The 12443-nt window shown below is 41.6% G+C and overlaps 1 protein-coding gene across 2 annotated transcripts in view; it reads right to left on the bottom strand.

Moving 5' to 3' along the window:
- Positions 1–12443, bottom strand: part of CDAN1 (codanin 1) — a 191774-nt gene that overhangs the window by 26508 nt on the left and 152823 nt on the right. For both annotated transcript variants that reach the window (XM_029598691.1, XM_029598690.1), the window contains 3 exons: positions 6337–6415; positions 4153–4316; positions 3067–3174 (listed from right to left, as the gene is read on the bottom strand). In XM_029598691.1, coding sequence (XP_029454551.1) covers positions 3067–3174; positions 4153–4316; positions 6337–6415 — 351 coding nt within the window. The remainder of the gene's footprint in view (positions 1–3066; positions 3175–4152; positions 4317–6336; positions 6416–12443) is intronic.

The following is a 12443-nucleotide window of genomic DNA, read 5'->3' as shown; positions in this document are numbered from 1 at the left end:
TAACCCTAAGGAAATTAGGCTCGATAGGACCCATGAAATATCCTTCTCTTATATAGCCAGGCCCCTTGCTTGTGGAATGCCTTCCTTGCACTACACTTAGAGGGGGATTTCCTCAATTCAGAAAAGATGAAGATATGGCTTTTCTCACAAATATTTACCTCTTAATTAGCTCTATTTAATACAGTGTCCTGTTTTTAAAGTTCTGTTTGCTCTTCTTTTTTTATATTTATTAAGAAATGTTTATCCCTTTATTTACTGATTGTATGTACTGTCACTGTATCACTAGCTTTTTGTTCATTATATTATTGATCTTGGTAAATTATGTTTATTGATTTTACTGTACATCACTGATTTGCTGATGGAAGAAACAATTAACAATTAATAAAATAAAAACTAAATAACCATCCACCTCTGGGAATCACCACTGAGTGGCCCCTCTACTCCTCACTGTGCTGAGTGGGCGCTTCCTGATGGGCTTGTTTCATCTAATGAATTTCCTTTCCGTCCTTGAAAGGACTGATTCTTTGTGGCCCCTTGGCACTTGAAAAACTGAAGATTGCATGCAGAACAGTAACGCCTTGATTCTTTAAATTGCTGCTCTCACACAGGACCAGCTGCCCCACAGTGCTTAACCGCTGGTAATCTTTGGAGCTTTACTTCCCCTCAGGATGCTTCACCAATTTCTCCAAAAAGATCTTCACCAAAAATAATCTTTCCTTTGAAGGGCAGCTTGCTCAAACGAGACTTCGAGGCATTATCAGCTGATCAGTGCCTCAACCACAGTAGTCTCAAAGTAGTGGTCATCAAGACCATGGGGCTGGCAAAGGCCCTAATCAAATCATACTGTGAGTCCACAAGGAAAGCTGCAACTGGCTCCCATCCAGACCAATTCCCCAGAAATAATTGTGCTCATCTCAGTAGAGCTCAAACTACATATCCACCACAAACTGAAGTTTGCAAGACTAGCGCCAACGTTTCAAAGGCCAGTTTGAACAGGAATTCAATTTTCCTATCATAAGAGTCCCTGAAAGCCATACCCCCCCTTCCACGGAGATTGTGGTTTTGCGAGTAAGGGCAGAGACCAATATATTTACCTTAGGGATCCATCATATACACTTAGTTCTCAGCCCAAAAAAGATAACGCTTTCTTATTGCTTTTCCCATCTTTGCACCAGCATTAGAGACTTCCCATTCCAAGATAATCATGTCTGATCGCCCTGTGTAAGAAAAATAATTTGGGTTTCCTGCAGCCCTCCAGAACGAGATTTGGCTCTAATTTGAGATTCCCAGTCTGATCAAAAATCTTAAGGGATTTCAACACTTAGGAAAGAGCTTAACGCCTCTCTTTTAAACAGCTGGACGACAAAGGACTCCTCAGTATTTGCTGAGAGAGTTCCCCCCTCCTCTTTCAAACCCCCCAAGACTGCTCCTCTCCCTGTCCCAACACAGACTGGCTGGGCATAAGAATCTTGCAGAGATCCTGGGAGGTGGGCTCTCTCCTGAACAGAGGGTGTGTGTGTGTGTGTATATGTGTATGTGTGTGTGTACGTGTGTGTGTGTGCGTGTGTGCGTGAGGGAGGGGGTCTCCGATTCCCAAACAAATGCCAAGTTTGATAGGTCTCTTGAACATCACCCATCTTGTATCCCCCCCCCAGGACTCTGCAGGAGAAAGGCCTTGTACAAAATAGCACAAACTCCAGGAAAAAATGGACATCCAACCATGAACTCTCCAAAGGAGGAGCCCCTATGCTTCAGAAGACAGCTCTGGGGAGCCTCCCAAGAAGCAGAGATCAAGGGAGACAATGCCATCATCTCTTCCTTCAAGTGCTTGCTACACACTTAAAATATCAGCAACTCTCTCCAAAATATCAAGCAGGTCCTTCCTCTGCTGAGAGTCAAGCTCTGACCTCTGCCCGCCCCCCCCCCCCCCCAATGGTCTTCCACACCACACAACCTTGCCACATAGACTGTCCTATGCTTCCCCCGCCTCACACAGCTGTAGACCCATGGAGAAACTCCAGCAGTTGGTTCCACACATGAGGTCCTTGTCTGCTTCCTCTTTCCTCGGAGTTCTCCCAGAAGAGCCACAGCAGCCACTAGAATCCAGGTTGGTTCATACCGTCGATCCTTCCTCCCCCCCCCCCCCCTTTATTTTTTTGATAACTTGTTCTGCTATTCTGTTTAACACAAAGGCCCTTAAACAGAGAAAGGACAAGACCAGAGCCCACAGTATGTGATGGGGCCAAAGAGGGGTTAAGGGAGGAGAAGAAATCATTAGGATACAGCCCTGAGAAGAAAATTTCAACCCCCCCAAGGAAGATGGCACCTGAGCTAACTCCCCACTCCTTGGGTTCTATTGGGACTTCCAAAGGAAGGCCAGTCACAAGGCCTTCAAAACACTGTGCCAGTCCTGATATGTTTGCACCTACTGAAGACACTAACAAGGATTACTATTGCACCAGTTCATGTACTGTGAGATGTCACAGAAATCTTGTAGTTCTATCTCCACCTATTGGCAGGGAGGCATAACCCACTCATCTGGGTTGGCATGGCAGGATGAAAAGGAACAGAATTTTGAATAGATTGAGAATCCTTCGCCTCTTCTTTTGCTAAAAAGTTGCCTTCACAGTGTGCAGCTGTCAACTTGCGTGCATTATCTCTGCTTCTGCTCCCTGGGCTGGCTGAGTCTGGGGATTTTGCAGAAGCATGTTCACAAACCCCAGGAAGAAGCATCATCTCAGCCTTTGCTCAATGACAACACCTAGTGACCAGACTCAGGGGCCACATTAACTAGGGTCTGGAGAAAGCTGTCATTTGGGGCCCCTAGCCAAGGACTTCACTGCGATGGCTGGCAGAGTTGGGAGCATGATATAAAAATACAGGACCCCCCCGAGTATTAGCAAATGAAGACTCATGACACTATAGTCCAATACAAGAAAGATCCAATTAAGCTGGATGCACATAGGAACTAGTAGAAACTGCCAGGTCAAAAAAAAAAAATCAGTCCTGAAAACGCTGGATTGAAAATTGTCTTAGACTGAAATAAACTATGTAGATATTCTTTACCTTCCTACACTGCAAAGTTTGGCTCAGTCTGCAAAGCAGGTTCTCCAGCTGGACATAATGAATTGCTTCACCTTCAGCTCGGGGGCCTAACACGATGCAGAGTATGTCCTGTGAGGAACAGAAGGTAAGGGTAAAGGCAGAGCACAACTACTGCTTACGTTGTCCACTACTGGCTGCTAACCAGTCTTAACACACTCAAGGACAGATATGCTGCCCTAGAAGTTAGTATTTCCTTATGTTACATGCAAGGGTAAAGAGAAATTTTCAGAGTGTGTTTTCCTTTTACACAGGCAAACAGCTAATAACCAGAGAACAAAGCCCTGCTGAATACTGCCTCCCCCACTTCAGGTAAAAGTACCCTTAATGTTCACAGCTCAGATACAGTTTCCCAAAAAAAAAAAAAAAAAGCAGAATAAAAGAAGGGTATGTAAGCACAGGACTCCATATTCATTGTGAAAGCCCTGTGCACATTTTCCGGAGATATATTTGCACTCTGTTGGCTAGATTTACAAAGGAAACCCCACACAGGGTATCCCTCTGAAAATATGCTTGCAGTCATGAGATACAGCCTACTCATGGGACTACATGCCCCACAATCAATTTAAAAATTGCCCCATATAATGACTAATTGAAAATCAGGTGTGATGAACCAACCACTACCAAGCAGGAAGTGGCCATGAAACTGTTACTAATACAGCTGTCAAGAAAAATAGGGAGGTAAAGCAGAATTATCAAGCACCCATATTTACTTCAGTCTGCCAAAAATGACAGACATGAGACACCTAAGACCTTAAGTTATAATTCTGGCATTTAGAATACTGTGTATGGCATCCAACCAACAAAACAGTTGCTAAAAAATCTATGTAATACCAATGAACTCCAATCAAGGATCTACAAGTCAGTGATCTAGGTTTAAGGTGCTAGCAAACATAATTGGTGGTTTAAAAAAAAAAAAAAGCATTGTACTCCCTAGCTATCATTCTTTCATAGTCTATTTTACATTCAAGAGAATTCCCAACTGAATTCTGAGCTGTGATTCTGATAAAACTGAAGAGAGTTCATAGAAGTTAAAAGTAAGGTGTCTACTTTAATCTCTGTAATAATCTGAGATGGGAGGGGAGCTCTGTGTTGGCAGCCTTCTGGACAGCACTTCTTTCTGTCCTGCACATCATGGAACCCTGCAGAAGCAGCAGCTCCTTGGGATTTTAACATGCGATTGAAGGTGGTTTTCACTTCTTTTTTGATAAGTGCTGTAAAAAAAAGAAACAAAATTATAATTTTTAGAACACTAAGGCAATGATTAATTTTAACATTCATACCAGATTCCAGGAAGGAGTTTGAGCTCCTTAAGGCTGGGGCATTGAGGCTTCAGACATCCTTCACTCTAGACTATTGTCTGTTCACAACTTTGTGATATCTAGAGCTGCAGTGCACAAATACACTGCCACTGAGCATGAAGGAGCTACAGCAAAGACAATGTCAGCAGCAGTAATCTCAAGCTCCCAATCAGTGCTAACAGGGAAATTAACTAGCATGGACAATACCACCAGCACAGCAGAGAGGACTGAAATGCTCAGGAAATGTTCAAATACTGCATAAATATTGCCATATTGCTTTTGCACTTCAGTAGCCAAAAAGAGAATGGATTTCTATTTATATTTAACTAATTATTATATTTTATAAAATAGTAATGCATATGAAAAGTAATACCATATATACTTGTTTATAAGCCTATCCACGTATAAGCCAATCATTGACTTTTAACCACCTAAACCAGGAAAATGTGAAACCCACATATAGGCAGAGGTTCAAACTTTGATAGCCTACCACGGTGCTTGCAATGAACTGTCAGAAATAGGTCAAGTATGTATCTTTGCCTCATAACATCACTCTAATAATATAGGCACAAATTTGCTTTACTTTTAAGAACTTTCAGATGTAGCTTACTCGCTTTACAATCATCTCCATGCCTTATTATTGTAAGGTAAATTTCATTTAAAAACAAAGCTGGCATGTTTTATCAGTTGATCTTACTGGCTGAAGCAACGTTTTATCTTCTTTTCCTAACATGCACAAATTGGATGTGCAATGTGTTCCTCACATACAGACCAACAAGGCATGATAATTCGCATTTCACGAAACGATTTAACACATTTAAAACAGAATATAGTACATAAATACTGCATTAAAAATCAACCATTTTAAATTAGCAGCATAATATTTAGTTCATATTTTTGATAATATACTAATAGGTAACTAAGCGTGGTGTGCCCACATCGGCCTCCATGGTCTAAAATTTGGCTATGATCTGCAGATTAGCCTAACTCAGCTTTTCAGGAATATTATAGAGCAAAAAATTCTAGACTTACACGCAACTATATACAGTATTCATTTATTGAATGTTCCTTCACGGGAGAAGGGATGGTCATTAAGATACACAGTGCAATGTATGCAACTGGGTGAGTCAGTGAATATAGGTCCCTTTACCTGCTGGATTACTAAATAAATCTGCTAAGGCTGGTAACAGATACAAGTGATATCAATACAACCATGGAGAAATAGGAGAGGAGAGATGAGATGGGGGGACAGGCTATAAAACCGCAATAGGTTGAGAGATGGGGAAAGTAGAAAAATGTGAATTGGTGATGCATGGAAGAGACAGAATAGAAATAGAGAGAAGCAAGATGAGAAATATCAGACATGTAGAGGGTGCGATGGAAAAAGGAAGAGACAAAGGAAAAATAAAATGAAAAGGGAGAAGGAATGAGAAGACTGACAATATAACTGCAGAAAAGTTCTGAAAACAATCTGAAAATGGAAGACATCTTTGGAGGGAAGTTTGAGGTTGGTTTATATATTTCTAGCAAGAAGTGTCAAATATCCATTTACAGCATTACCTATTATGCTGTTTTGCTTTCATTCTTATGGTTTTCTCCTTTGTTTGGTACTGTTGGATGTTGTGGGAGATTCAAGCAAAAGAAATTATCTATAACAGGGTTAAAGTTTAAAGCTAACTAGATGCAGACACTATTAAGAGCCTTAGTTTAAAAAAAAAAAATCTGATAGATTCTGAACAGCCATCCTTCAAAAATCCCATTTGGTTGAAAAATAATTTGAAAGTTTTATGGCCTATTCCCATCGTAATCAATCATGATTTTTTTTTTTAAACACTTCTCCTGTTGGTTTCAGTTCTAATTTCATGGCCTTGGAACCAGAACAAACTGGGGGCCTGAAGTATAAACCGTCTATGGCCATTAACCTCTTGCTTACCCACAATGTTGGTTGAGAGCCAGGTGCAGGCCTTTTCAATAGCCAGTCCTACTGCAATATCCTCTGCACTGCGTAAAACCTTTAGAGCAAAGAGGTTAAAGAAAGATCTTAAAACTGATAACTGTTCCAACTGGTAACAAAGTCATTCACTGTAAGAGCCAAACAGCCTTACCATTAAAAAAGCACTGAATGAAGTTTGGTGAGTTTGATTCTATTGCTGACAGGTGCACTTCATTGAAATGATGATCCTGCCTAAGCTTATTACATAAGTTACAAATGCAGCCTCCAGTGATGGGTACAGCAGATCTTTGGAATCTTAGTTTTTGCTCAAACACGCCAGACTTCAGATTACTCGTGAATGTGCTTTTTCCGTCGCAGCACCTACGCTATGGAATTCTCTTCCAACAGACATCAGATTGTGTGATTCACTTAAGATGTTTCGAAAGCTGATTAAAACATTCTTATTTAATTTGGCCTACAGTTAATTCTTATTCTAGTTTTATTTTTCCATTTTACAGCTTTTTATCTCACTTTAACTATTTTTTTCATCTTATAACAATTTATTTTAACCTATAAGTTTTTGGGGGTTTTTTTCTATTGAACCCAATTTGATATAGTTTGGGTTTTTTTTAATCAATTACCGACATGTTTTATTACTTGTTATGTGACGGCTCGTTTTATTATATTTTGACAGCTCATGTTATTTTAGTCTATTATTCTATGGGGCAGATTTTTAAACGAGTGCGTGCGGGGTACATCTGTGCGTGCTACCTGGCGCACACAAATGTACACCCGATTTTATAACATGCGTGCGCTGCCACACACATGTTATAAAAAAGAAAATTATTTCCTTACCTGCTAATTTTCGTTCCTGTAGTACCATGGATCAGTCCAGACCGTGGGTTATGTCCCCCTTCCAGCAGATGGAGTCAGAGCAAAATCTGAGAGGGCGGTCCCTCACGATTGGTGCGCGCCCTCTGTAAACCTTCAGTATTAAGAATATCCAAGCAACAAAGAAAAACCCCTTGGATGGATCAATACAAAAATTGAATATCAAACTGTGAATCTGAATAGGCAAACTTGCAATGTGAACTCTCAGTCAGTCCCAAACAGATCCTGACATTTATTTATTTATTTTGAATTTTTCTATACCGACGTTCATGTGGCAAAGACATATCATGTCAGTTTACATTGAAACAGTTGCTGCATAATAGCATTACATGGAACAAGGGTTTTGCAACTGGGATCCAAGGGTAATAACTGGGGGTGCATACAATCTGAAACTTTAACGTTCAAGAATCGCAGCAACATTAATTTGAGATTAAATTATAATAAAATAAAATTGCAATACAATCAAAAAATTTTAAATAAAAATTGAGAAATAACATTAAGAATTAAGAATTAGAAAGGTTTAACTGTTAATAATGACAGTTAGAAAGTGGCAAGCAAGAAGGTAATTACCCGAAGAAGGGCGTCCATTAAGAAGTGCTGTCAAAAGCATATTTTACAGAAGGAGAAGCAATCGGCGGGTTAGGGAAAGGCTTGGCTGAATAACCACTTTTAAGTTGTTTTTTTTTAAGGTCTGTGGGCAAGGTTCTTGGTGGAGGTCTGGGGGGAGAGCATTCCATTGTGGGGGACCAGCTGTAGATAGAGCGCGTTTCCTTAATGTCTTGGCAGGGGGGGGGGGGGCGTAGAGTGTACCTTTGTAGAAACTTCTAACTGGTCTAGAGGAAGAGTGGGGCTGAAGTGGGATACTTAGATCGAGAGGTGAGAGATTGTGAAGGGCTTTGTGGATAATTGTTAGGACTTTATATAGAATTCTGATTTTGATAGGTAACCAATGGAGGTTCCGGAGAATAGGAGTAATGTGCTCTCTTTTGTTAGTGTTGGACAGAATCCTGGCGGCCGAGTTCTGTACCATCTGCAGGGGTCTTATGTGGTTGGCTGGGAGTCCAAGAAGGAGGGAGTTGCAGTAGTCGATTTTAGAAAAGATGATGGATTGAAGTACCGTGCGGTAGTCCTGAAAGTGGAGAAGTGGTCTCAATTTTTTTAGGACCTGTAATTTGAAGAAACATTCCTTTGTGGTATTGTTGATGAATTGTTTAAGGTTTAGGTGGTTGTCCAGCATGACACCCAGGTCTCTTACTTGGGGGGAGAGACTTGATTGAGAGGAAGGTAGGATGTTGGCTGATCCGTGGCAGTCATCCACAGCGATGATGAGGATCTCTGTCTTGTTGGTGTTTAGGACTAAGTTAAGACTGGAGAGCAAGTGGTTGATTGACTGAAGGCGGCTGTTCCAGAAGCTGAGGGTCTTAGGGAGGGACTCTGTATTCGGGATGAGTATTTGGACGTCGTCTGCGTAGATATAGTGAGTAAGTTACAGAGTGGGAGAAGGTAGATGTTGAACAAAGTTGGTGAAAGAGAAGATCCTTGAGGGACTCCCAGTGTGGAGCTGACCGGGTGGGATTCTTTGTTGTTGATTTTTACTTTGAAGAACCTGTTGCTTAAGAATGATTTAAACCAGCTGAGCACAGCTCCGGTGATGCCTATTTCTGCAAGACGATCTAGTAGAATTGAGTGGTTCACTGTGTCAAAGGCCGCTGAAAGATCTAAGAGAGCGAGAAGGAACGGTTGTCTGTTTTCTAGGTTCAGAAGGATGGTGTCTGTTAGTGAGATTAAGAGGGATTCGGTGTTCAACGCTTTGCGGAAACCGAACTGCAACGGGGCGAGGATCCTGTGTTCGTTGAGATATTCTGTGAGTTGTTTGTTGACAATTTTTCCAGGAGTTTGGCTATGAATGGTAAGTTGGCTATAGGGCGGAAGTTTGCAGGATCAGCTGCCGATAAATTTGGTTTTTTTTTTAATAGGGGTTTGAGACTGGCACATTTTAGAGTCTCTGGTATTATCCCTTGTGACAGGGAGCAGTTTATGATTTGAGCAATGGGCTTAGCAATGGTTTTGGAGATGGAGATAAGTAGGTTTGAAGGTATCGAGTCTGATGGGTGAGAGGAGGGTTTTAGCTTCTTGAGAATGTTTTCAATCTCCAGGGAGGAAGTGTGTTCAAAAGTTTCGAATGTCGATTCTCAATGTGTTGTATGGGTGAAGGGGGGGGGGGGGGGGGGCTGACGATTGGTTGAGATAAGCAGGGTTATTAGGTTGGTGATTTTTTTTTTCAAAGTAAGTAGCAAGTTCTGCAGCTTTGCTTAGTGGTTGGTCATCTGGTATAGTAGGAGGAGATGGTTTGGTGAGTGCTGAAACATAGGAGAAAAGAGCTCTGGAGTCAAAGAGAAAGTGATGGATTTTTTGGGCGAAGAAGAAATCTCTTACTGTTTTGAGGATGGAGTTCCTGTAGCAGTGCATTAGAGATTTGTAGGCTGTCAGGGTCATTGTGGTATGGTTTTTTCCGCCATCTATGTATTTTTGCTTCTGAGATCTTGTTTAGAGTTTTAGTTCTGGAGTGAACCAGAGTTTTCTGTTGTTGGGGTTGCTGTGTTGTACTTTCGTGGTTAAGGGGCAGGTTTGCTCTGCTACTTTATTGGTAATGTTGAACCAGGAGGTAGTGGCTGCGGTTGCATCTGAGAGATCAAGGTGGGCTAATTCTTTGTGGAGGCTGGTGCTGAGGTCATCCAAGGAGCAGGGTTTCCTGAATTGTACTGATGTTTTTGGGAAAGAATGTGATGGGGGGGTTGGTGTTCTCGAGGACAGTAGTAATCATCCAGTGGTCAGACCAAGGGACTGGTGAGCATAAGGGCTTGGAGGCTATAGTAAGACTTTCATTTAGGAAGATTAAGTCCAGGGTATGTCCTGCTTTGTGAATGGGGCTATTGATGATTTGTCTGAAGCCCATGTAGCTGAGAGAAGAGAAGAGTGTTTCGCAGTTGAGGGATTGAGGGGTGGCGTCGATGTGTAGGTTGAAGTCTCCCATAATTATGGCTGGGACATCTGTGTTTATGTGCTTTGCGATGCGTTCAATAAGAGAAGGGTCAGCGTCTAGAAGCCCTGGGGGAGGGGCGTAGATTAGACATATTTGGAGGTGTTTGGATTTGAAGACGGAGAATTTGAGTTTCGAAGCTGAGTTTGAAAGATCCTAGATCTTTCTTGGCTGCTAGAAGTAGGCTGCCGCCTCTTTTTTTGGGTCTAGGGATTGAGAAAAGGTCATATATGTGTATGGGAAGTTGGTTGATTACAGCTATGTCAGTGGGTTTCAGCCACGTTTCTGTGATTGCGCATATGTCTGGTTTGGCGTCAAGCAGGTAATCATTGATGATGTGTGTTTTCTTCGAGAGAGATTGGGCATTGAACAGGGTTAGTGAAAAGAGAGAGAGGCCCAGTAGTTGCGTGAGAGGAGATGTCATAATGGTAATAAGCCTCTTCTGTTGGATGGTGAGAAAGGAGTTGGGTTTAGAGCAGTTTCTGCAGTGGTTACTGATGATAGGGATGTGGAAAGTATGCATCCTTGAAGAAAATGGGTTAAGGTAGTTGGTTGAAGTGGAGGGCATGGAAATATCCTGTTCTCAGAAGTTAGAGTAGGGTCTAGGCCTGTGATGAGGAAGCCTGTGGTGTGTGGTGGGTCAGGACCCAGAAGGGAGACTGTAGCTGAAGTATAGTTGTTTTATACGGTAGTGTCTGCTGCCCTGTGGCCGCAAAGGGTACTCTCTGGTGCTGTATGAAGGGTCGCACAAAGGGGTGGACCCCTTTGTTGCACGCCAAAGGCGCGTGACGCCCGGCACCTGGATGGAGTGCTGGGGTTTAAAGCCCCCGAAGTCGCCTCCCTATTGGAGCTTGGGCTTCCCTGTCCCTGGTTGGCTGCTGCCCGGGGGGGGGGGGGGGGGGAGGCGGGGCACATGTGAAGGAAAAGCCTTTACCTGAGCCTCAAAAGAACCCAAGGTCGTTGATTGCAGATACAAGCGATAGTGATGTGCAAAGGTGTGCAAAGACTTCCAAGTGGCCTGATTGACAAACTGAAGAGTAGTAAATCACCCGGACCGGATGGTATACACCCCAAGGTTCTGAAGGAACTAAAAAATGAAATTTCAGACCTATTAGTAAAAATTTGTAACTTATCATTAAAATCATCCATTGTACCTGAAGACTGGAGGATAGCAAATGTAACCCCAATATTTAAAAAGGGCTCCAGGGGCGATCCGGGAAACTACAGACCGGTTAGCCTGACTTCAGTGCCAGGAAAAATAGTGGAAAGTGTTCTAAACATCAAAATCACAGAACATATAGAAAGACATGGTTTGAAACGGGATAAAGATTTGTTTTTCCTTAAATACTTTCAGAATAAAGACCACATTTTTTGTGGACAAAAGATACAAATCTTTCCAGATGTTTCCCGTGCGACACAAGCACGGAGGAAACAATTTTTGTTATTAAAACAATCTGTGCTAGATATGGGAGCAAGTTTCTTCTTAAAATTCCCTTGTAAATGCCAGATATTGTTTCAAAATAGCAAGTTTATTTTTCTTGACCCATCCCATTTGCAGCGTTTTATTTCTGATAAATCCTAAGGAAAATTGAGTTAGGGTAAAAGGGAGTTTTTGATTGTAAAAGAGAATTGTCTTAGTGAAATGGATCTAATCTCTCTCCTTTCCTTCTAGATGTGGGCTGGAATATATTTGTTTTTCTTTAAAATCAGTGAAAATGTAATTATTATAATGCTTGATTATATCATTTCTATGTAAATGCTATAATTTCAAAAAATATAAAAGAAAAAAAAAAAAAGAAAGACATGGTTTAATGGAACAAAGTCAGCATGGCTTTACCCAGGGCAAGTCTTGTCTCACAAATCTGCTTCACTTTTTTGAAGGAGTTAATAAACATGTGGATAAAGGTGAACCGGTAGATATAGTATACTTGGATTTTCAGAAGGCGTTTGACAAAGTTCCTCATGAGAGGCTTCTAGGAAAAATAAAAAGTCATGGGATAGGTGGCGATGTCCTTTCGTGGATTGCAAACTGGCTAAAAGACAGGAAACAGAGAGTAGGATTAAATGGACATTTTTCTCAGTGGAAGGGAGTGGACAGTGGAGTGCCTCAGGGATCTGTATTGGGACCCTTACTTTTCAATATATTTATAAATGATCTGGAAAGAAATACGACGAG

This window comes from Rhinatrema bivittatum, chromosome 4 (genome assembly GCF_901001135.1).
Source record: "Rhinatrema bivittatum chromosome 4, aRhiBiv1.1, whole genome shotgun sequence".
NCBI classification, from domain to species: domain Eukaryota; kingdom Metazoa; phylum Chordata; class Amphibia; order Gymnophiona; family Rhinatrematidae; genus Rhinatrema; species Rhinatrema bivittatum.
Note: the sequence above shows the minus strand (reverse complement) of the source record. Positions and strands in the feature narration are given on the sequence as shown.